General features: G+C 46.4%; 2 protein-coding genes across 5 annotated transcripts; both read right to left on the reverse strand.

Annotated features, from left to right (window-relative positions):
* Nucleotides 1-2536: 2536 nt before the first annotated feature.
* LOC120708266 (helicase-like transcription factor CHR28) lies at nucleotides 2537-13272 on the reverse strand. 4 transcript variants are annotated; one of them, XM_039993458.1, is made up of 13 exons: nucleotides 12924-13219; nucleotides 10756-10825; nucleotides 10534-10656; nucleotides 10216-10425; nucleotides 9188-10140; nucleotides 8217-8288; nucleotides 8058-8135; nucleotides 7097-7979; nucleotides 5677-5807; nucleotides 4973-5194; nucleotides 3769-4326; nucleotides 3477-3686; nucleotides 2537-2988 (listed from the first exon to the last, which is right to left on the reverse strand). In XM_039993458.1, exons 1-13 carry the CDS (start codon nucleotides 13086-13088, stop codon nucleotides 2884-2886), a joined length of 3780 nt encoding a protein of 1259 aa, XP_039849392.1. In that variant the 5' UTR covers nucleotides 13089-13219; the 3' UTR covers nucleotides 2537-2883. The 4 variants fall into 4 exon arrangements, with proteins under 4 accessions (XP_039849392.1, XP_039849395.1, XP_039849393.1 ...); XM_039993461.1 differs by having other exon boundaries at nucleotides 2539-2988; nucleotides 10549-10653; nucleotides 12924-13272; XM_039993459.1 differs by having other exon boundaries at nucleotides 2884-2988; nucleotides 10534-10653; nucleotides 12924-13220.
* A 7667-nt stretch (nucleotides 13273-20939) lies between these two features.
* Nucleotides 20940-22215, reverse strand: LOC120708267 (serine/arginine repetitive matrix protein 1-like). The gene has a single exon (XM_039993462.1). The coding sequence runs from the start codon at nucleotides 21988-21990 to the stop codon at nucleotides 21148-21150; it is 843 nt and encodes a 280-aa protein (XP_039849396.1). The 5' UTR covers nucleotides 21991-22215; the 3' UTR covers nucleotides 20940-21147.
* Between the last annotated feature and the right edge of the window lie 2762 nt (nucleotides 22216-24977).

Genomic DNA, 24977 nt, shown 5'->3' on the forward strand with positions numbered 1-24977 from the left:
ACCCCCTTTTGTTGGACGTACGGCCCCGCGGCCGGAACCAGGATAAACCCGTGCGTTACTGTGTTGCCTCTTGCATCAACATCTGGGACGAGGAAACACGCAGCATTTACTAGTTGGGATCTGGACCCCCGGGTCAGGGCACCGACACTACTGTAGCATCACTGTAGCCAATCAACAATTAATTACTGCTATTAGATTTGTCGCGAAAAGTTACACCAATTCTTAAAGAGATTTTATAAATAGACTTCATTTAGTAATCCATGCATGCGAGATTTTTTTTCCGAGAAATGTGCGTTCCAGGAACTAGAACCAATCCAAACAGGGCCCAGATGCATATCCTAACAGCCGGGGCAGATACACAGACACATAGGAGAACACAACAGGCATAAAAGAACTCGAACAGAACTGAGGCCCTGTTTAGATCACACCTCATAAACCCCGTAAACACAAAAAAAACATCACATCGAATATTTCGACACATGCATGGAGTACTAAATGAAGTCTATTTATAAAACTTTTTGTATGGATGGGCTGTAAATCGCGAGACGAATCAAATGAGCCTACTTAATCTATGATTTGCAACAGTGATGCTACAGTAACCATCCGCTAATTACTGCTTAATCATGGATTAATTAGCATCATTAGATTCGTCTCGCGATTTACAACCCATCTGTGCAAAAAGTTTTGTAAATAGACTTCATTTAATACTTCAAATTAACAAGATTCCAACACAAAAAATTTTGCGCGTGGAACTAAACACGGCCAGATAACAAGACAATAGCTCAGCTCAATCTTTAACTACGATTCCTGGACCAAAAGGTGAGCGGAGAAGCAGGCCACGTCATCGAAAAAAATCGTCGCCGTCGATCCGGCGACCAACGGCCGGTGGCTGGCCGAGCCCCTCCTCCCTGCCAGCTCCTCGCAGCGCCGGCCCGAGCCTTCTCGCGCCCGCAGAGAAGGAGGCAGCGACCGCGCGCAGCCTCCGGCCGGAGATAGAGAGCAGAGATGGGAACGCGGCTGGACGCGGCAAGGCCGAGGGCCGTCGCCAGAGACCCGCCGTGCGCGTGCCGCTGCTTCTGCCTTCGCTCCGCCCACCGCGCAGGGGATGGGGGTCGAGGGAGCAGGAGGACCGAACAAGGCAGCGAGATGGCCCGCCGCTGCCTACTCGTCCTCGCCCTCGTGGCCACCGCCGCCGCGGCCGAGCCCGGGGGGAGAGAGAGAACGGGGAGGGACCGAGGGAAGGGAGGGGTGAATGGCACAACGGCGGCGCACGCAGCCCTCGACCGCGCCGGCCGCCGCCGCGCGGCCCGCGGACCCGCTTCGACGCCGCCCGAGCCCCGCCGTGCGCGCGCCGCCGCCGCTTCCTCCGCTCTGGCCGCCGCGCTCCCCTCCGGCCGCCCGCCCGCCGCGCAGGGGATAGCGATGGAGGGAGCCGGAGGGCTCGATCCCGCCGCCGAGATGGCCCAACGCCGCCTGCTCATCCTCGCCCTCGCGCCCAACGCCGCCGCGCCCGAGCCAGGGGAGAGAGGGCACAGAGGAGGCGGGAGTAGGGGAGCCGAGGACGGCGGCAGCAATAGGGGAGGCGGGCCAGCGGAAAGGACGGCGCGGGAGTAGGGGAGAAAGGGAGAAGGAGGATGACGAGGAGGAGGAGCTTCACCTCCGCGGACGGAGATCGAGAGAGAGAGGAGCTGTGAGAGAGAGCCGGAGGCGTCGATGGTGGGGAAAAGAGAAAAATATAGAGGAAAAAAAGAAAAAAGGAAAAGGAAAAAAGTAAAGGAAAAAATAGATGGGAAAAAAGAAAAAAAAGAAGACAGACAAAGAATGGCGCACATAGAAAAAATAAAAAAAAATGAGAAGATAGGAGATGGTAGTTGAAGCCACAAGTTATGCAATGGTCGACCCAAACATAACATTTTAAATTGCTAATAATATAATATTGCCACCGTTCTTCTATAGTTTTTCATGCTAACTCTACAATAACGCATACATTTAGTATAACCACCGCTTCATTATAAAAATAACACACTATTAATTGCAAAATGATTTCAATAATACATTAAATATCTGACTAATTGTGCTCCGCCCTCCCTAATAAATTATCTTACCACTCCTTTCACCACAATTACTTTCATAATTTGATCAACATAATATCTTATTTTATTAAAATATAATATTATACTATTTCTCTATAGCTTCTCATGTGACCTCTACAATAGCGCAGTATATTTTAATATATCCACAAAATTTTTAAAAAACATCACACCTATTAATTAGGTCATGTTTTCACAACTACATATGCTCCGCACCGCCACCCTCCGTAATTAATTATTTCACCCCTTCTTTTACCACAATAAATACAGAATGCCTATAATATATACCGCAACATCTATACGAAAATAACAAAGCAACGTGAACTGCTAGATGCATCAACTATAGTTTGCATCAACTCCTATACTACGTCACGGAATACGGATCCCGCGCGGCAAAGCCGCAGGCCTTTCTAGTCTTGTCGATAGTTCATCACATACAACCAAACTATTGGCGGACGATGATGCCCACGTCAGACATTCCCATTAAAAATATGTACAGATATCATGTTAACTGATGACTGTTAATAAATCCATGATATTAAGTCACCAGGCACTACTGCAGCTATCCGAAGAATTCACCCGGTTCAGTAATCTTACTGCTTTAAGCACAAAAAGAATAGGATGACCTAACCGCCACAATGCCACCTTCAAAACTACAGAATCTCTACAACTGTACAAACTACAGGCACTAATAACCCCTAGATGAGAACTATTTGTTATTTGTTTTAAGAGATTTTATCTATCACTGTCTACACCATCCAATGAGCAAAACTGTTCACTCTCAGGAGCGATGCTAAACCATAAACAGATAATTCAGGTCATCCACAGTCAACCGAGTTTGGCGGGAACCAGATTTGTCTTCCCCAAACGCAGAAGCAACCATCTCCCGCTTTTTCTCCTGAGAAATGTACAACTTAGTTAAGCATCAACAGAGAGTAGGTTATTGAAGTGAATATTGTAAACTAAAGTACCAACAAACAAATAGTTTATATTTGTAGACAAAAAAATAGGTGGTTTTGGCAATGTAAGGAATTCCAGTAAGTGACAAAATTACGAGGAATTCAATAACTGTGTTTTTATATCTCAGATCAAGCCAACACTTTTCTGTATTCTGAATTGTTTCCGGGAAAATAACTCATTATCAATGAAATAAACCTGCTCGACCCCTAGAATCACAAGCGAAACAACTTAATGGTACTACTAAACTGGCTTATTATAATTTTCATACTGCTCTACTACCTAGAGGGCCTGGACTGGCTTCAATACCTGTGCCAGTTTCAGGGTTTAGTGTATGGATAGATTCTTATCACAATCCAAATTGAAACTCAATACCTGTACATGTACAAACAAAGATGATCAAAACACAATAAAAGCTTAAAAAATTACCTGGAGAGCCAGAATACGGTCTTCAACAGTGTCTTTTATAGTTAACCGTGATACTGTGACAGGCCGCGTCTGGCCAATACGGTGCGCTCTATCCACAGCTTGGTCTTCTGTGGTTGGATTCCACCAAAGATCTAGCATAAGCACGTGGCAGGCAGCAACCATGTTCAAACCAAGACTTGCAGCTTTGAGTGACATGATCATCACAGTGACCTGACAGTAGTGGAAGTTGAAAACAGAACTCATACTTGAAAAGATCAGGTGTGTGGATATGCCAAAAACTATAAATGCAAACCTCTGGAACTGTATTGAAGTCTTTCACAGCTTTATCCCGTGCAGCAACAGACATTGTTCCATCAAGTCTTCGATACGTGACATGAGAAGCTTTCAAATGAACTTCAAGCAAGTCTAGCATTCTAGTCCATTGAGAGAAAACAATTGCCTTCTCCGTCAACTTGGTGTCAGTTTGTTCTGAAGAACCCATTCCATCAGACGTTTCAGATGCTAGCTCAATCGAATTTTTGCTATCAATCGTTTGGGTGGGACATATTTTGGGCAATGAAAGAAGTATATCTAGTGCAGCTCTCACTTTTGAAGATGCATAGGATGAATCAATCCCAGGGCGCTTTTCAGCATGTATCATTTCCGTACAGGTATTGTTAGACTTGAAATCACAGGTTAATCTACTCAGAGAGCATTCAAGGGTGCCTCTGGAGAACAGTGAAGTTGTATTTAGTCGGACTCTGCAATTCGACACTGGGCATACACTGTCATCACCAGTGAGTTGCTCCAGTATGCACTGGTTGCAAAAAACATGACCACATATAGTAACAACAGCATCTTCTGGTGCATCCTGCAAAGTTCATATTTGTTAAGAACCAGAAGTGTTTATGCAGCATAGAAAGTAAAGCAGTAAGTAAATGGCCCAGGCACCGAGCATTAAGCTGGGATCAACAACACAGATAACATTATGTTATTTCCTGATATTAGGGTTCAGTTCAAGCTAGCTGGCAATTAGAAAACTCAGTTGCGTTGACAGAAATGCAAGCTTAATACTAAGATGAAAACTTTTTGCAACAGATCTGTTACAACCTAACCACCGGCACAGCAACGCATTAATATTTATTATTAACATAAACACAAGCTATAGTCTCTGGGGTGTTGTCTTCAATTGGTAATGATAGTGCTCCAAGTATATTTCCCAATAAAACTTAATTGTGCATACTTCGCTGCGAAAGTTACTCAAATAAAGAATACTCCAAACATCAGGTACAATACATACTACTCTCTCCGTTTCAAAATGTAGGTCGTTTTGGCTTTTCTAGATTCATAATGTTTGATATGCATCTAGATATAACATATGTCTAGATACATAACAAAATATATGAATCTAGAAAAGTCAAAACGACCTACATTTTGGAACGGAGGGAGTACAGAACAAGGTGCATATGAAAAGACCACACACAATGAGGGGGAAAGGGAGGGAGGAATTCACTCACATTGCAGAGAGCACATATTGCAGAACATGATTGCAAGCAAATAAGTAATTCTTGCTGCCTTTCCATGGGAAGTTTCTTCGCCATCTCCAATGAAGACATCCAGTTAGAAGTAGACTCATGACCTCTAACTAGGTGAGGATGATCGCATGCCTGTCTGAGCCGTAAAAGCATCAATAATATGTTGACGTAATTCTGCCTTACAGTACCGGCAGCTGCATATTCCTGCAAAGAAGTTTTAGTGAGCATAGCCTTCTAATATTTGCAAATGAAACATGAGATCTTACACCAATATCAACTTTACAATGGCATAAACATGCCACGGGATGTGCAAATCAATCATGTTACCATCTACTACAGTGCCCTTATGACCTAGTATTAGCCATTAAAATATCTAACTGCCATACAGTAATAATTATCCTGATAATTTTTTTTTAACTTTGTAGGGTTCTATCATTTCTACATTCCAAACACAGTGCTATCAACCGATTATTAACAAAAGGATCCATGTCACTTAATTGTAATTCAACATGATTAGAGAATAAAATGATAGCTGCAAGCATTACACCAATTCGTTTATCTTTGATCATGCAAAAAAATGTATCTAAATGCAGCAGCCAAAGATCAAGCTGAGTGAAAAAACAGAAGAATATATAAGGCAAAAACAGAAGAATATATAAGGCTATTAATCAATACTATGAACTGACCTTGAACTGTTCTCGTGATTCAACTTCTAAAGTGTTATAAAAATTACGCTCTTCGGTAGTGAAGTCCACTGTCTTAAGGGAAACAGTCTTTGGCGGTAAGGATATGATTGGTTTCCCATCAAGCATGGTTGCTACAAGATGATAAAATCACAAATCATAAGTTAAACGATGAAAAATCATAATACTAAACATAAACAAATATAACGTTGAATGCCAAATGGAGAACAACTGGCACCAAGTCAACCAAGTCACAATAGAGAATATTTTCGTTTAAGAAAAAAAAATGGAGAATATTAAAAAAACATTGCCCTACGGATCATGGCTCTAGTGGTCTCTTCACAATTCAACTTGGCCCTTATATATTTTTAGCTCAAAATTGTATAAAGATTAGAGCCCAACTCCTTTAGGGCCCGGTCCATAGATTATCTAGGCTACCCATACCTACATTACAATTTGTAGCACTAGCACCATAGGAATGTATGTGTACTCCCTCTGTCCCACAAAGACCGTTCGTTTAGAAAATTTCAGACATACTACTAGTGGTGTAACATGACCATGCTACCCCTAATTAACTACAGCAGTTATGATTGAAGACCGCACTGTTTATTTGGTTCCCTAGATCCTCAATAAATGCAAAGCATTGGAATTAAAAAAGTAACATCCACTTAAACATTTGATTGGCTCTATGCCTTTCTCAATGCAATTGTTTCTTGGTATTTGATATTGCTTTAATTAGATGGACTTTACTACAATCTAAATGAACAACTTTGTGAGACAAAATTTGAAGGCTAAATAAACAGACTTTGCGGGACGGAGGGAGTACGTTTAAGCTCTGCACTTTCAAGGTTAAATGGAACTGGTCGGAGAAACAAGATAGATATAAAGGTATGCACAATCAGGAAATTTTCCATGGGATGAGAAACATAATATGTCATCAAGTCCACCTCTTGACACAGACAGACATAACTGCACTATAAGCCCCCAAGTATTCCATATTGTGCGACAAGGGTGCCATAAATTAAACATTTTTGTGCACACATCAAATTTGTCCTGATCATTTCAGTTACTGTACTGTTGGGTTTTCCTACATTTCATGGTAATAGAAAATTATCTCTAAAATGAATGATAGTATATGGCAAAATCACAAAGTTAAAAAATGAGGGCAAAATCACAATTACACTTCAAAACAGGGGTAAGAACACCAAAAAAACCACTAATCAATGGATGATTATTGTTCTGCAGAACATCTCCCAAGAGATTTGATACACATTGATTAAACTCAACATAAATATGATAACTACTGAAACCAGATTTGACATGACAGCAATTACACAAAATTTAGGCAACAAAAAATGGCATTCGACTAAGAGGTAACATGTGGTTGAGCATCAATAGGGAAATGTTTAACTTATTTACTGACCTTTAGTCCGCCGTAGCATTACCGTCTTCAAAACAACCTGAAGCTTCTTGTAACCGTTAGTTGGGTTCCTACTGATAGGAATCTTTATCATAGTGCAAAATTGCTTGTATACAGCATAGGGGTCGTATCTCAGAAATCTAAAATAGCTATAGAGATCCTCCACGGCATTCTGTATAGGCGTCCCAGACAAACACCATCTTCTTTTGGCTCGCAAACCCCAGCAAGCCCTGGCAACCTGAGTTCGGTAATTTTTAATACTTTGTGCTTCATCAAGAATAACCCTAAACCAAGCAACTTTTGCAAGAGGTTTTTCAGGCAAGCTGATCTCTGCAGCACTTTTATTTTTTGTTTTCTTAGAAGAAGGCTTCCTCTTTTTGCTGCCTGAAGAGGACACAGGAGCACCATATCTGTCAGGTTTCCCCTTCTCTTCATCATCACTGTCAGGATTCGATTGTTTCGGCACTTCCATGCTCACTATAGAATACGTAGTTAGTACGACATCATATTTGGTGAGCTCTTCAGGATCCTTTGTGCGGTTGCTACCATGGTATATTAAAAAGGACAGATTAGCTTTGCTTGTAACTTTGTTCTTCAGTTCTCCTGCCCACTGTCGCAGAACACTTGTTGGGCAAACAACCAAAGTACCAGCAGCTGGCCTTGTCTTAACAGCTAAAATAGGATTGTCTTGCTTCACTGTGTTACTTGTCACTTCAGGGTTACATGTCTGCATCCGCTTTTTCGAATGAGGTTCAGCACAATCATCCTCATCATCATCGTCTAGACTTACAGCTTCGCATGGCTCTTTCTTAATAGTAGATGACTGTGGCACTGGTGGTCGTTCTGTTAGAATCAGTGATATGGCTGATACAGTTTTACCCAGACCCTGAAAAAATACCAAATGCCTCAAGACACAATTGATCATTTTGCTGAGCGACAGGGAAGGTATTAATTAGTAGTATACCTGATCATCTGCAAGAATTCCACCAGAGCAATGAGGGCTACTTGTCTCCTTTTGTACCATCCAAGACAAGGCAATTTTCTGTCCAAAGCAATAACAGTTACTCAAGAATTTGTAAATACTATTTTCATAAAATTACACAACACTGACTACAAGGCAAACCTGATGCCTCAATAAAGGAACTGCTAAAACCCCATCAGGTGGATTAGCCTCAGATTTTGGCTGTGAAATATCCTGCCAATCACCAAATTTGTCAAGTGCGCAGAAGAGGCAGAAGAAAGATAACACTAAAAGAAATCTGATCTCATTTTTTCTTTTCGTAGCAATAAAGAAGCTCATGTTTAATTGTGTCAGATTATAGAAATCCAAAAAAGACTAGAAAAATAAGCATCTGGTACTAGAAATAGAAAATGAGTGTGGCCAAATGGCTACTAAATGGATTGAAGGAACAAATAGTTAAAAAAAATTCAGTGCCAGCTTCTGAGAAAGCAACAAACAAAACAGTCTGGTGGCAAATTATGATCCTAGAGAACATTGGGTTACAAAGGCCAAGAACCCAGCTTATTACAGCTTGAGGGAAGATCAGGCTATGGGAGTAGCACCACAGCATTTAGATAAGACTTATTTGGCCAAGCAACTCAACACTAGCAAGTCAAGTTACATTGAACATGATGCTCCAAAAACTATCAGGACATTACCTTTCCTACAGCAAGGTATTTCAAGAAATGAAGCGCTCAATACAAAGAAGAAAATAATCGGGTACAAATTGATTCCAGGAACCAAAGTAAAGCATGAAACACTATGCTATCGAGAAGGGCAAATCAGCAACAGCAATGACAAAATGATGTTACTGAACCAAGATTTTTCATTTCATCCTTCCACGTACTATTTTACTAATGGCCATTTATTATCCAGCAACTGAGACTCCGAAAATGTTAGCAGCAGCCAGATTCCTAGCAGCAACTGAACCAAGATTTTTCATTTCATCCTTCCACGTACTATTTTACTAATGGCCATTTATTATCCAGCAACTGAGACTCCGAAAATGTTAGCAGCAGCCTGATTCCTAGGAGAATGCCTAAACGTGAATACGGAAAATAAGAAAGCAACAGTCTAGAGGAGGATTATATGACCTGCAATGCAAGCCTCAAAGTGATTCTTTCATCATGTGGCTTGTATCTCATCCCACCAAATGTAGGAAGAATGGGATTACCATACATAGGTTGCTGAATATTATGATGGAACCTCCCGTGGATTGGCAATCGATGATCAGGAGCAAGATTCCTATTGCCCTCAATCATACACAAATCAGAAGCCCCACTGCCATCTTTACTGAAGGAACCTCTTGACGAATTGCCCTGAATAGAATAGTTGTCCCTTCTATAGTCATATTGTTTATGCAATACAGGAGATTTTTGATATCCCGCATTCTTAAACGGATGCTGGTTGTTGAAATGGATAAACCTAGAGTCCAGCAACTGTTTTGATGTGTGACCTAAGTATTTATCAGCATCCTCTGTGGTGGAGTTTCTGCTAGAGGGTACTGGAGAAGAGTCAGTGCTAGATTCACTCTTGAAAAAAACATCTTCAGACTGGTTCTGTTCACAGGATATCGACTCTGGCGAGGATACATCCATGTAAATATCTGACAAAGATGTATCATCACAATATTGATCCGGAGAGCCCATCTGCATTGAACCACTTTCGCATATATCTTGTGGGAACTGCTCCATCTCATATTGCTCATTGTTTTGTGAAAAATCCTGTGGCAAATCATGCACAGATCTTTCACCAACCATATCAACAGAAATATAATCTGAATGAGGATACTCTCCACATTCCCCCTGCAGATGTTCTTCCTGCATTGTAAGGCAACTGCTGTTGGCATTGCGAAAGCTTTCAGTTGTCTCACCCATGTTCAACTCAGTGCAAGGAATATCAGGAATATCTGTGTTGTGGGTAAGAGAAATCATGACCCTCGGAGTGAAATGAACACCATCCAGACCAGTATTACCAAGCATCTCATCTGTACTCTCCCATTGAATTTCACTCAAAGCTGACTGCTTGGATATACCACCTGAAAAATCTGTAGCAGATAATTAATTAATGCTTCCTTTATGGTAATGCAAAATATGTATTTCCCAAGAGGCGAACGACGTACAAGTATTCATTTGCTTCTCCATGTCTTCCGTGTTGTTCTCTACTTGGAGTTCTGTTTGGTCAGAGTACATTGTTTGCTGTCCAAGGTATGAACCATTTGAGAGATCTTCATATGGAGGACCACTTGTTTCTTCAAAAATAGCATTATTTGATGCATCCCTTGGAAAATGTTGATTTACAAAGTTGTACGATCCTGATTGGTTTTGTAGATCTGCAAAGCAGTAACCAAAAACGTTTGTAAGTTGCAAGATAAAACATTAGGTGATATAATGAGAAAGTTAATAATGGGCAGCAGCAACTCAGTTTCATCTAACTCCACCTTTCCATTCCTCACCATTGATAGAGAATCCATAAGAGGCAGCCCCTGTGTGATCATTTGTTTGTTGTCCTTCATTGGGTTGCGAGTAGTTTGACCAAAATTCTACATTCTCAAGCATTTCTGCTGATCTCACGAAGTGACAAGATAACATATCAAAAATTATAAAGAAGGAATTTTTGTATCCTGCAAAGGCATATGTTAAAATGGCCAATTCTATTATACCTTCTTGGCTTTGGAATAAATCATCAGAACCATTGGTGTCAGCAGGCATCTCCAAACAACCTTGATTGGCCTGTATTAAACATAAGAAATAAGAGAGCCTAAAGTTAGACAACAGACACAAAACACGATACAAACTATTATATGTTATATGTGTGATATCTTTATCACAGATTTACTGCACAAATGATCTTAGGTGGAATACCCTGGATCGATTCCCTGGTTCCCTAAAACCCCGGAAAAATGGAGTGATTTGTATCAACCAAACAAAAAAAAAAGGTGCAATTGATGCAAGAAAAAAAAACTGAAGAAACCACTTGTCACTTGTTGACCCCCTTTCTGCTCAAATAACAGAAGAAAAACAAGGCCTTTAGATTCAACGATATGAATATCACTATATCCAAAAACTTGATACTGTCTAACAAACATAAGCCATTTATGCTACAAGGCTTCATGTTTCCACAGAAATATGATAAAGGAGCATCATTCAATACAAATTAGCATTATGAGCCACAAAACTACAAACAGCTTCACATTTCCACAGCATTCACACAAAGCATAGAATATCACTTAACAAACAGTTTCAACCACCACAACGATGCCAGATCAAATCAATCTTATTCATCTCACCTTCAACCAAAACACTCCGTGAGTTATTGTCCAACATGACTTAGCAAATATCACTTAACAAAAAAAAATTGTCACAATCAAGCTTCATAAGTAATACTGCTAAGTTAGATGGGCAGCAGCAACATGATTTTCTTTTCATTTGTGAAATAATCTGAGGTAAGGGAAAGTAAAGGCAGACCTATAAAATTGATGATACAAGCATAGCAGTCAAATATCAACGTTCAAATTTTCAGCCAAACCCAATGTAGTGGTTTAGAGGACTGGAAAATGCTGCAGACATTTACCATGGCCCTAAAAAAGGAAATGTTTTCTTTTATCTGACTTCCTTGACAAGATTCCTTTCGTCTCTTGGAAGTCCAAAATTGTGAGTCATGACTCAGTTCTAGCAGTTCCCTCATGTGCAGCACTACTACGATGTATTTCAAACTCAATAGCTTAGGTGTATGGTTTTTACAATTCACAATGCAAATATTTCATATTTTCGAATTACTACACCGACTTAAAGTGCATTTCTAAAACTCCCAGTAGTCTCTTCATGTGAGAACAATATATGATGTATTTCAAACTCACTTGTTCCGTAATCTGATTTTCTATATGCTTCACATTTGACGTGACTAATTTTTTCATTTATAAATATCATATACCACCTTTGAGCCTGATTTCAAGGCCAAATACTGCAAAATTTTTGCAAGACAGGGCATGCGGTAGCTAGAAACAATCCATTGCCTGTCACAAACCAACTATTCATCACATACAACTGACACCAGGACAGTAATACCACCACCCAGTACCTAGCACCATTACCATCGCCTTCTCCCACCCAGGATCCACCACAGCCCATAACTACTAACACAATGGCACCACTATGGACCACAATTGCCACTTCATCCAAAAACCGCCCATAGCCGAACACCGCCGTTGAATCCTCATCACAATATTGACTTAGCTGCCAGCTCTCCCTGCTTCCATGTCTATCACTAACCCTGAACCGCTCCCTGGCAGACACCATTGCAATAGATAAGAGTGCCAGTACCCATCAGCATTCAGCCCTCCAAATCCACCAAGAGAAGGAACAGCAGGAACCTCTTCATGTCGGTTGTTCAGAGACAAGGGCACTTTCGAATAACTAACAGAGCATCCATTTCCCGAACAACACCACACTCAAATAATTATCGTTTCCAGAAGAACATTTACTATCAGAACAAGCACGCAAAATCCAGTAAGTGCTGAACGACAACAAACAACGCTAGCTAAATTAAAAGGACCGCAGTAATCCCTTAGCTCGATCGTGGCTCTGCAGTTCATCAACCCCTCGCCTAGACAGGGGCGCTATACTCTGAAAGGTACAGCATCCATCTAATAAGCCCCCCAAATCATCCAAAATCGCCAAGCCGAGAGCTAAAATTCCACCCAAAATCCGGCGTATTCGGTCGCCCCGCAACCCAAAACCCTAGCCTAAACGCAGCCCCATCCTGCCAAATCCGATCCGAATCGCAAAATCCGGCGCAAAGCGTATTAGGGCACGACGAGAGGCGACTCACCCCAGGCTGCTGCTGCTGCTCCTCGTCCTCCTCCCCGCCCGGGTCGGTCTCGAGGAAGGCCATGAAGTCGCCGAGGGTCATGGACAGGTTGTCCTCCGCGCCGCCGGCGCCAGCGCCGCCGGCGGCCTCGAAGCCATCGACACAGACCGCCGGTTCCTCCGCCATCACCCGCGGCGCGATTCGACCATACGATTCGCGGGGGCGGGCGGGCGCCTTGCCTTCTCCGGACGAGCGAAACCCCTTTTTTCCAACCGGCTCGGGTGGGCGGCTGTGGTGGTGGCGCGGGGCGGGGCGGGGCAGAGGGGGGCTAAGAACAAGATGGCATCCGCGTCGAAACGAAACCGAAGTGGTCGAAGGGGAAAATTTCGCTTGGGGGTGGGGGTTTTAAAAAAAAGGAACGGGTCGGCGAGGCCTGCCGCTCGGAATGGCCGAACTGGAATCGGAATCGTTTATTTCTGGAGGCGAGAGCCGGGGGTGGGTAGTTTCTGGTGGGGATCGCGCATGTGCTCGCGACGCAGTGGAGTCGGGACGGTTGGCTCGTTTGTGACCGGCCGGCGGTGATCGGGGCGGACCCGTCCATATTCCGAGTCGTGGAACGGGCGCGTGTGCTACACGTACCCGTTGGCGCAGCGGTCCTTTTGCAAGGGAGCCCCTGAGAAATAGGGGGTTTCTAATGACAATATTGTATTTGAGCCCCTCCGTGACCGTGGAATACTATTGTGTCATATATTTCTGCTGATCATAGTTGTTATTTTAAAATTATAAGAAGGTCAATATCTTTGCTGTTGACGTATTAGGCCGGGTTTATTAGTGTATAGCAATCAGAGCATCTCAAATGGCACATGTCCTCTTTATTAGTGTTGCTACACGTTGGAAAAGATGTCTATTGCTACATGTGTCTCTTTACTGGATGCAATCGAGGCCATTCCTCGTATAATGTATTGTGTGCGCTCCACTCAAGGTTGGGTTGTGTTTGGTCGAGCATACTAGTTGAGAGTATTTGATGTATGATGAAGGAGCTATTTGTATCAAGCTGGGAGTTGGATGTTTTTTGCGACTATATATCTCTTGGACTATGGTTGCTAAATGATTTTAGGAGAGTTTAAGACAACTCAGTATTGAGATAAGTCAATTTTGTTACCTCAACAATTCAATTTGACTGACAGGAATGTGTTTTGCAAAGACATGTAAATGATTACGCAATTCTATGTTCTTTCTTAATAGTTATATGTTACCCTGTCCTTGAGCAAGAGCCAGGAGAGAGATGTATCTAAGCTTGCATGAACATTCTAGAGTCATAAATATGCCCGATGGATCTCTTATATGTCCATTACTTGGTTTGCTTTGCTTGAGCTACAAGAACCGTTTCCCAAGTGTAGGTAGTGCGTGCAGTTATCTTCTACAATGAATTGATAATTATTTATTTGATCTGCCAGTAATCGAAATTGGGTATACACCTATGGTGAGGGTGGAGTACGCAATAGAGTGCGAAAATGTTTAGCTTTATCTACTTTTCTTAGGTGAGATGTTCCTGTACCTAGCAAATGAAAATGATTAAGCATATGCTTCTTTGGTAGTAGACCACCATATATCATCCCAGAGCAAAGAGCCAAAGACTGTCTTTCCATTTTGATATATCACAAATGCAATGCCTTTATATAAATCAAAAAGGTTGAGAATATCATTACTGCAAGAAGGTTCCTTTCTTTGTCGTCCCTCATAGTTTTCCATCCGTATATATAATACTTGTTAGTTGTTACAAGTACAAAGCTTAACCCAAGGAAGATTTAAAGTTTTGAAAAACTTTAGCGATTGTCATTCTTTTATATCTAAAAGACTAAAACTCCTAATCCTCCTTTTGGTAAACACACAATAAGATATGCAACTTTTGGAGGTTGTTTTGCATTCACATACGATCCTCGTCATATATAATGTAATGTAGTCTCGTGATGCAGGTCAGGAAAGTTGAGAAAGAGGTGATGACTGAATTGACTAGAGAGCTTACTTCCTTATGTCGTCAATTTGAAGTGTCCAAAAGCTTGTTTTCACATCTCTTAACAAGTGGCATTGCCATAAACTCTTGTGAAAATAGGGAGCCAATAATGCAGCTAAAAAGTTTCTACAGAATTTCCTTTTTTTTTCTGAAGCGGTCGCAGAGGGCTCACTTAAGGCAGGGAAGGCCATGCGAATTGCGATCGTAGGCACGGTCGTCGCTGGAGCGGCAATTTCGGCATCAGGGGAGGGGCCGCGCAGAAGAACGGAAAGGCAGGCCACAAACCCTTTTGCCGCAGGGGCGCGCGGCGCAGTGCGATCTGACGAGGAGCGCTCCCAGCTCCTGATTCGCGATTCTGATTCGTCGGCAGCTCAAGGACGCTCGGGGTTTGGTGGTACTCCGTAGTTTGTTGCCTTGATTGCTCGCGGGTTTCCCTCCGCGTCACCGGAGCGGGGCCCGGGGGCTCGTAAATTCCACGGAAATTCGGCGAGCACGTCCCGGCCGCCCGGCGGTCGGCCCCCGGCCGCGGGGAGGAAAAGTCCACGCGACTGCGAGGCACGCCGCGCGCGCAGTTCACAGTTGTCCTCGTTCACACCTCGCGCTGGGAACTGGGCAACTGGAGTGCAGAGGCTGGCTGCCTTTCCCGTGACAGGCACGCCGCGCGCGCAGTTCACAGTAATGGCACTGCAGAGTCTTCCGGTCAAAGAAGCAGCGCGTTCCTGCAGCGGCACAATACGGGGCATAGGTTCAGCTTCTTCCAAACAGCTTCTCTGATGATACTAGAGGAGAAGCTGTTTTTTAAAATTGTTTGCACGTTCCGTGGAAGAAGCTGGGCAAGTGTGTTTGATTGGTGAAAAAATTTAGATTTTGAAAAAAATTGGATTTTGATACTGCAACATATTTCGTTGTTACTTGACAAATAATATCTAATTATGAACTAATTAGGCTTAAAAATTCATCTCGTTCTAATTAATTAGACTGTGTAATTAGTTATTTTTTAATTGCATTTAATGCTTCATGTATGTGTTCAAAGATTCGATGTGACAGGTACAGTAGTAGAATTTTTTTTGGAACTAAACATGGCCTATGATTTCTGGATCCTCCCCAGTGTGACTGGTTTGGTTTTTTTATTTAAGTCATAAGTCTCATCACATTCCATGTTTACACATCAATTAGGAGTATTAAATATAGGCTTATTACGAAACTAATTTCATAAGTCGTGATTTAATCACGTGATGAATCTATTAAGTCTAATTAGTTCATAATTTGACAACTAATTGCTACAGTAGCCATTCACTAATCGTACATTAGTTATAATTAATAGATTCGTCTAGAGCCCTAATTGCAACTTATGATATATTACGTTGACATCCGAATATTCGATGTGACAGTAATTTAAAAAAACCAAACAAGGCCCGTCGGAAATAGCTTGAGCAGGTGCTTTGTGGATAAAGCTACTAGTAAAATATTCGTTTGGCAAAGCTTCATACGCGACGGTACTCAAGCTTCCGCTGCAACCACGACGTGAAGCGTCGACCGACCTCGATAGTCGCTGAGACAAACTACACAAGGGCAAAAAAAAAAAAATGAGTTCGTAGTGCAAGAAAACACGAGGCGCAGTAGTGCCACACAAAATTACTCCATGCCTGCCGTGTTTAGTTCATGAAAAGTTTAAGTTTTGGTACTGTAACACATTTAATTGTTATTTGACAATTAATGTTCAGCTTAAAAATTTATCTCGTATAAATTAGTTATACTGTGTAGTTAATTATTTTTTAACTACATTTAATACTCATATATATGTTTAAAAATTTGATGTGACAGATTTGTTTGAGAATTAAACAGGGCCTAGAAAATAAGAAGAAAGGGGAATCACCTCTGGTTAGTTACCGCGGCCCTGTTTTCGCAGTTACCGCGGCCCGTTTCTTCGAAACTCCAGGGCAAGCAGCATGCACACATGGCTCCTGCCTGTCGAAGCATCGATCGGGCTTTGCGTTGACTTGACCGCAGCAAATCCTTTTCCCTCGGGAAGGGGGACGACGAACGAGGACGACCGTGACGGCCACGGCGACAAGAATACTTGTCGGCGCGCGCCGGTCATCCCGGCCCCCCGAGTCGTCTCGCGCTGTCGTCCGTCGCCCAATTTCCCGATGCGTTCGAGTCCGCGTCGACGCAGGCCTCTGCCCGGGCAGCATGGCTGGCCGCGTCCTCTCTGAAAACAAGCCTGCTGTTCTGCACCGACACGCCATCTCATCAAGGGGGAAAGTCTCGAGGTCAAGTCATGCGTCTCGCCGTGGAGTCCTCGAGCCCAGTTCGATACGCTGCCCGCGGGGGCCAGTTAAAAAAGATGTTTTGGTTCGACGTGTCACGGGATGTATAAGAAAAAGGCGAAAGATACGAGTTTCCCCGGAAGCATAATACAGCATCCGTTTCGCCAATTGTGTGATATATCTGCCAGGTAAATTTTGCTTGGCTCGCGTTTCGCCGGTTGTGTGATGTCTGCCAGGTAAATTTTGCTTGGCTCGGTGAAGTTTCCAACGAGTTCGCGGTTCTTCTTGTTGTTTTGTATGCCTGGATTTTGACGTCCCCTAGTAGTGCATAAAATCGCAAATTACGCACGTAAAAATATATACGAGACCCATCTTTGTTGGGCCATGGCCCAATTCTAAACGAGTTTTCTTGGCTACAAGGGTCTCAAGGCCCACTCCACCCGCCACACCAACAACAAAAAAACAACAACAACAGAAGAGGATCAAAACTAAGCCCAACCTAAGCCCACTACCCACATGCCTATCGTCTAGTCGATTCTTTTTGAGGTTTTTACCTACCTACCATTGCAAAAGTTACAAATTACCTGTACACCATCAAAAATTTCTAAAGTTCTTCGGCACCATCCAAATTTTTTTCTTTCCCTACGTGCCATTCCGTCGGCCTTCCCTCCGTTTGCCTGTCCTGACGTGTGGGCCCGATCTGCAGCGCCGCCCCTCCTTCGCGCCTGGTGCTGCAGCTGCTACTGGCAGTGCCCCGGCCGCCGCGCCCTGCGTCCCCAAGCAGCCGGCAGGTGCTCTGCTCCTCCACCGCATCCTGCTCGCTGCCCTCCTCCGGCGTGCGAGCCCCTGCAGCCTCTAGTCCATGGGCCTGCGCCGCTCATGCGTTGGCCCTCGCGCGGCCGCCGTCGCGTCGGCCTGCTGCCTGCGCCCGCCCGCTGCCCGTGCCAGCCGCTGCAGGACCGCCATGCGCCGGTGACGGCCGGGGTGGAGCTCAACCCCGCGCGCGCCCGTGGCGGCCGGGGCGGACCTCGACCCCACTCGCACGGCCCCGTTCCGGCGCAAAGCTGCGAATCCGAGCGCCCGTGAGCTAGCCCCGCCAGTCCCCGCCGCCAGCGAGCGCCCCCCAAGCTAGCCCCGCAGCCGCGCGCCGGCAAGCTCCGTCGGCCGCACAGGTATGGAGCTCCGCCCGCCACCATGGGAGGTCCGCGCGGTCACGCGGATGTGGTCCGCCGCCCTGTCGTGGGGGAGCTCCACCTACCGCGCGCCACACCAGGCGGGCTCCACACCTCCGCCGCCGCTAGCAGCGGCTCCGCTGGGCTCGGGGAGGTCCGCCGCCCCAAGGGGGAGCTCCATCTGCCGCAATGTCGGCGGGCTCCGCAGGTCGCGCAGGGAGGTCCGCCAGCTGCGCTCGGGGAGGTCCGCCGGCTGCCGCGCAGGGAAGGAGCTCCGCTCGCCACCACGGGAGCTCCGTCGGCCACGCGCAGGGAGCTGCCGCAGCGAGGAGCTCCGCCGGACACGTCGGGGCACATCGCGGGCCGCGCGTGGGGCTCCGGCAGCCTCCATGGGAGTGTTGCGAGGGGAGTTGAGAAAGACTCATGGACCGGGCCCACATGTCAGTATGGGGGGCAAACGACAATAAGTAACGGATGTCCACAGTAGTGGCACACGGATAAAAGAAACTTAGATGAACGGCACGGAGGAACTTTTTGAAATTTGCATCCTTGCGAGTCGCGCGGGAGACTTTTGCGGCTCAGCCGTGGCAGCAACAGCTTTGGACGACGGCCAAGGGCCGAACCGGCCGGGGAAGACGCCGCCGCCGCACTTCTTTTGAGGAAACAATTTCGGGACGGGAGGTTCACGGTCTCTCCATCTCACCACGGCCGCAAATCAGGTGACGCTGATTTGTACGCTCAGCTATAGCATGAGCCTTTTTGTCTTTCGCTAGCCGGTTGAAGTCTCGAACGCCACCAGAAGAAATCCACTCCAACGGCCGCCGGCGCCGGGCGCCACTCCCCGCCCGCGCCTAGCGAGCGCGCGGAGGAGAGGAAACCGAGCCCCATGTGAGCACGTGAACCGGCCGCTCCTTGACGGCGGCGCTGTCGTCTGCCCCGCACTACACTACCAACAGCGACGCGAAGCCGAGAAGATGATAGCAGCACGGCGCGCCGGGGTCGGGGCAGCCGTCACCAATCATCACGACCTCACCGGCGCACCCCCATCTTTTCCGGTCTCGTGATAGGACCAAACGAGGTGCCAAAAGCCCAAAACCCCGCCCACAGCATGCCCAACCAGAGAGCTGTGTGGAGTTCGAGCAGAGGGGATGATCCTGCCCTGGCGGGGTGGGCTACCCTACTGGCCATGTGCCGTCAGGTACCCGTCTCGGCAAGGCTGCAGAGCAGCAGCAGCTGCAGCTGACGCTGAGATGTGAACCGACCCTCGCGCTTGCGCCGCAAGCGGACACGCCACGATGGGGCCGAGTGGAGGAGAGATGAGAGCAGCGCGAGCGCGGCAAAAGAAGACAACGGAGAGACTAGCTGGAGGCCGGAGCGATCCGGCAGCCGGCCGACACTTCCGGTACTCTGGTCTCGTGGCCTTCACTGTTCACTCCCAAGGGACCGGAAGGTGCGGCCGGCGGCGGCGAGCGAGCCAAGCGAACAAGAGCGTGGGGGCGTTCTCGTGTTCCAAGCCGCCTCCTGGCGCAGTCACGCGGCTGCTTCTGCTCGTGCGGTGCCACTCGGCGCTCGCTAGTGCCGCGCGCATGCGACCCTGCTGAGGATTAAGGGGCGTCGCCAATTTTTAATCGCCTCCAAGGCGGGGGAATGCGCGAGATCCAGTGATCCATTGGCTAGATTGGCGAGCTCCCTGTCGGCGCGAGGATCTGATTCTCCGCGAATCTGCTGACGAGACGAGATCGTAAAATCGCTGCTTGGATCGCATCCGATGTCCGGGCGATCAGCTGATCACTGATCGGGCGGGCACATTGGCTGCGGCACAAACTACTGAAATAGAGTCGGGTCAAGATTCAAGAGTGACAAGTTCAGATTACTGGAACATCTCTGCAAAATACGTTAAGGCCACAAAAGCCAAGGCTGTGTTCACTTCCAAAATTTCTCTCTCTAAACTTTACTATTCATCTATCACATCAAATTTTTTACCTCATGCATGGAGCATTAAATGTAGATAAATAAAAAAATTAATTACATAGTTTTGATGTACACAACGAGACGAATTTTTTGAGCCTAATTATGTCATAGTAGGACAACAATTACCATAAACAAATAAAAAATAATACAGTGTGCCACAATATCCGATATGACCTTTTTTACACGATAGCCAAATCATCAAGCATCGTAGCTCCGACCAATTCCAACGGCGCTCAAAAAGTCAAAAGCGACGAGCATTTCCACTGACAAATGCCGTGTTTGGTTGCAGCCTGTAAATTTTTTGAAAAGGCATCTTTCTATATTTGAAGTACTAAACATAGACTAATCACAAAAATAATTACAGTACTCGTCTGTAAATCGCGAGACGAATCTAATGAGCCTAATTAATCCATCATTAGAGGTTATTTACTGTAGCATTACTGTAGCAATTTAGCATCTGATTACAGCCTAATTAGGTTCATTAGATTCGTCTCGCCATTTACAGACAGCAGTCGCAATGCGTTTTTTATTTCGTCTAGATTTAAGTCTCCATGCAAGTGCCGGAAAAATTTTTTGGAATTTGGAAAAATGGAACTGAACACGGCCAAAGTTAACGGACGGTGGGCGGCGGCAGTAGAACGTACGAAACCAAACCACCATGGCCTACACCAAACTACTCCCTCCGTCTAGAACTTAACGTCTAGAACTTATGTTAAAAAAAGACAGAGGGAGTACTTCACTGAGCTTAACGTCTAGAACTTGGATTAGCCCAAGGCTTTCAAAGGGAAACAGCGCGAAATCGCATCAGCAGCACGGCGCTAGAGAAAGATGAAACATTCCAATGACACGAGCGGGTTCTCCAACGACTCTTTCCCGCCGCCGTCACGGCCGCCTTGCCCATCGCCACCGGCGGTGGCGTCCGGGGCGCTGTGCTCATCACTTGACACGGTGACGTCGTCGTCTTCCGGCTGCGAGGGCGGCGGTGGCGAGGCGGGAGGAGGCGGCGGCTCCTGGGCGCGCCGCGGCGACACGCGGCCGGACGGCCTTATAGGGACAGGCGGCTTCCGCTGCGCGGGCGCGGCTGGGCTGGTGGCGCGACGGTGCTCCGTCGACGGCCGCTTCGCCGCGGGCGACGGCGACCGCCGCACGGAGCGGTCCCGGGGCACGTGCCGCGGCGGAGGCGGGGACGGCGAGGCCCGCGCGCTGCGTGAGCGGACGCCGTAGGAGGCCGCCGCGGCGCGGTCCCGACGCGCGGGCCCCAGATCGGCGGAGACCGGGCGCCTCCTAGCCGACGGCTTCCTCCCGGGCGACCGCTCCGGCCCGGCCACCGAGCTGGTCGCGGCCGACGACTCCGAAGCCGCCTCTGACAGCTCGTCGGTGGCGAGCGAGAGCGACACGCAGCTGCCGAGGTCGCTCACCGCGGCGTCGGTGCTGTACTCCTGCTTCTTCGCCTTCTCCGCTCCTCGCTCCTCCGCGTCGGGGACGGCATTGGCGACGGGCTTGGGCTCGGGCCTCGGCTTGGCGCTCGGCGTCTCCGAGAGCACCTCCTTGACCGTCTCCTCCTCCGGGGACGGCGGGTCGCGGTCCTGGTCCTCGGGCTCGCACCGGCGCGCCCCGGGCGCCGTGCGGTTCTTGCGCTTCTTGCTGAAACAGCAGCCCATTTCTTCTGCTGCCGCCGGCGCACTAGGCGGCCATCAAGGTGGCTGACTGGCTGTTGGTGGCTGGGCGTGGAGGACGGGGTCGTGAGGGTTCTCCTCTCCTTGCCTCCTGGGGGTGCTTCGATTTGGGCGGAGGAGGCGATGGGGATGGGAGCGTGGCGTGGGGTGGGGGACTGGTGGTCAAGTAGGTTCAGGGGTTCGGCGGGGGAGCGGGGCAAGTGGCCAGCGAGCCTGACGACTGTACGAGATTTTTGCTCGCTGCTGGCTTGAAACAGTGGCAATCGGGTACAGTAGCAGAGTAACAGAGTGTGACGAGTGCCAGACTACCAATCCACGAAGGCAAGTGCTCCGTATTATCGGATGGTAATTGCACCGTACCATACCAATTACCAAATCCAGCTGACAAAACATCATTCAAACTTATTCAAATTTATATGAAGTTGCTAAGTTCCATCAGATATGTCAAGACCTCATATCCCATTGAGGCATGGACAGAGGCCAACGGTGCAACTTTAGGAGCATCCTCGCAAAGGAGTTTTTATGTAACACTGTAACAGTATGGCGAGATCCCAGTACGACTCGGCCACTCCTTCCAGAGCAGATTGCTCTGCTGCCCAACCAATCTCCCTTCGAATAAAAGCTTTGTGCCGCTACACATGGCTATGTGTGGTGTGAGAACCGCCTAATTTTCTAGTAACTCGGTCATAGACTTCGCAATTTTAGAAAAGTTCTCTATGAACCGGCGGTAATATCCCGCAAGTCCGAGAAAACTCCGGATGTCATGGACATTCTGAGGTTGCTTCCAATCAATAACATCTTGCACCTTGCTAGGATCCCCAGCAATACCTTCCTTGGAGAGGACATGACCAAGAAAAGATATTTCTTCAAGCCAAAACTCACATTTGCTAAACTTGGCATAAAGACGATGTTCTCTAAGTTTTTGGAGGACGATATGAATATGACGAGCATGATCTTCTTTGGTCTTGGAATAAATGAGAATATCATCAATGAAGATGATCACAAAGACATCAAGTTCCTCCATGAAGATGCTATTCATCAGATACATGAAATAAAGCCGGTGCATTGGTGAGGCCGAAGGACATGACAGTGAATTCATAAAGACCATATCTAGTAGAGAAGGCTGTTTTTGGAATATCTTCTGTTCGGATCTTGATTTGATGATAACCTAACCTTAAATCAATCTTGGAGAAATATCGAGCTCCCGAGAGTTGATCAAATAAGATATATCCGAGGAAGAGGATATTTGTTCTTGACAGTGACTTCGTTTAACGGACGGTAATCAACACACATCCGTAAACTATCATCTTTCTTCTTCACAAAAAGAGCCGAGCATCCTCAAGGAGAGGAGCTCGGACGAATAAATTCCTTATCCAACAGAATCTTGAGTTGCTTCTTCAATTCATTCAACTCATTGGGAGGCATTCGGTAAGGCTGTCTAGAGATAGGAGCAGTCCCGGGCATGAGCTCTATAATGAATTCCACCTCACGATCAGGAGGCATACCCAGTAATTCTTCTGGAAAGACATCCGGATACTCACAAACCACGGGAATATCCTCCAACACCGTGGCTTTAGTGCTCGCCAAGGCATATAAACCAGATACAACCTTGGCAAGAGACAGTAAAACTCTACTCCCAGAAGGGTGTAAAAGATCAATGGTGCGGCCGTGCGGGGCCCACATTTGATAACTCCGTCATGCTTACCCAACCAATTCATCCCAAAAATCACATCTAACTCCAGCTTGTCTAGAATGAGAAAATTGGCTCGAAAAGTAACTCCCTCAATGAGAATTGGAACCTCACTAGCAAAGTGTCTGGCAATGATTTCCCCACCCGGTGATTCTATATGGTATGACACTTGTAGGTTTTGCATCTCAAGCTTACTATGCAGCATAAATTTCTTACTGATGAAAGAAAAACTTGCTCCAGAATCAAAAAGAACCATAGCAGGGTGAGAATTGATTAGGAGCGTACCCATGAGGACTTCGGCATTCTCCGAAATTTCTTCGGCGGTGGTGTAGTTGAGGCGGCCACGTTTAGGAGCTTATTGTGGCTTAACTTCTTGACACTGTGCTTGATGTAGAGGATTATTAGGTCTGGGTGCATTGAAGGCACCGCCACGCCTCGGAGAGGGGCAATCCCTGGAGAAATGACCTGTGCCACCACAATTGAAGCACGGACCCTTTGCAGTAACATTTGGATTGCTCCAATAGGCATTGATTGGCCTAGGAGCTTGTCCTTGAGGATGTTGAGGGTGACGCACAATCCACATAGGACGGGGAGGTTGAGCACCCGGTGCCCGAGGTGGAAAAGGAGAAGGCCCCAGACGTGGACGTGAGGAGCTACCGCCTGCTGAGGTAGGAGCGGGGTGCTTGTTCTTTGCCTCAAGATTCTTTATCTTGTGCTCAGCTCTGATAGCGATATTCACCAAGTCATTAAAGTCTTCAAACTTGGTAGTGGAGAGCTTGTCTTGCAACTCTGCGGAGAGCCCATCATACAGGCGTTCTTGCTTCTTAGCATCAGTGGCCACTTCTTCAGGTGCATATTGGGAGAGGGTGTTGAAGGCATTGACATAGGCCATCACATCACGACTTCCTTGAGTGAGATTCAAAAATTCATTTTTCTTGATGTCCATGATACCCTTGGGAATATGGAAGGAGCGAAAAGCTTTACGGAACTCCTCCCATGTGAAGCGGTAGTTGGCAGGGTGAGATGCCTTGAAGTTCCGCCACCAAACCCTAGGGGCATCATGCAGTTGATGAGCGGCAAATAAAACCTTCTCATATGGCTCACATTCAATAAGACCAAGCTTCTCTTCAATCACATTGAGCCAGAAATCCGCATCCAGAGGATCTTTGGAACCACGGAAGATGGGAGGATTGGTACGGAAGAATTCTCCGAACCTGTTCACTGGGGGCTCAGCTCTTGGACCATGGTTGCCAACATTGCCCATATGATTGACTATGGTCGC

This window comes from Panicum virgatum, chromosome 5K (genome assembly GCF_016808335.1).
Source record: "Panicum virgatum strain AP13 chromosome 5K, P.virgatum_v5, whole genome shotgun sequence".
NCBI classification, from domain to species: Eukaryota; Viridiplantae; Streptophyta; class Magnoliopsida; order Poales; family Poaceae; genus Panicum; species Panicum virgatum.

What these genes read in the sequence shown, in the direction of transcription:
- LOC120708267 (XM_039993462.1), bottom strand. Translation starts at nt 21,990, where the DNA reads ATGGGCTGCTGTTTCAGCAAGAAGCGCAAGAACCGCACGGCGCCCGGG.
- LOC120708266 (XM_039993458.1), bottom strand. Translation starts at nt 13,088, where the DNA reads ATGGCGGAGGAACCGGCGGTCTGTGTCGATGGCTTCGAGGCCGCCGGC. An exon ending in AGCAGCAGCAGCAGCCTGGG is followed by an intron (nt 10,826 to 12,923) that starts GTGAGTCGCCTC and finishes TGTTTAATACAG; the next exon opens with GCCAATCAAGGTTGTTTGGA. An exon ending in TTTATTCCAAAGCCAAGAAG is followed by an intron (nt 10,657 to 10,755) that starts GTATAATAGAAT and finishes TCGTGAGATCAG; the next exon opens with CAGAAATGCTTGAGAATGTA.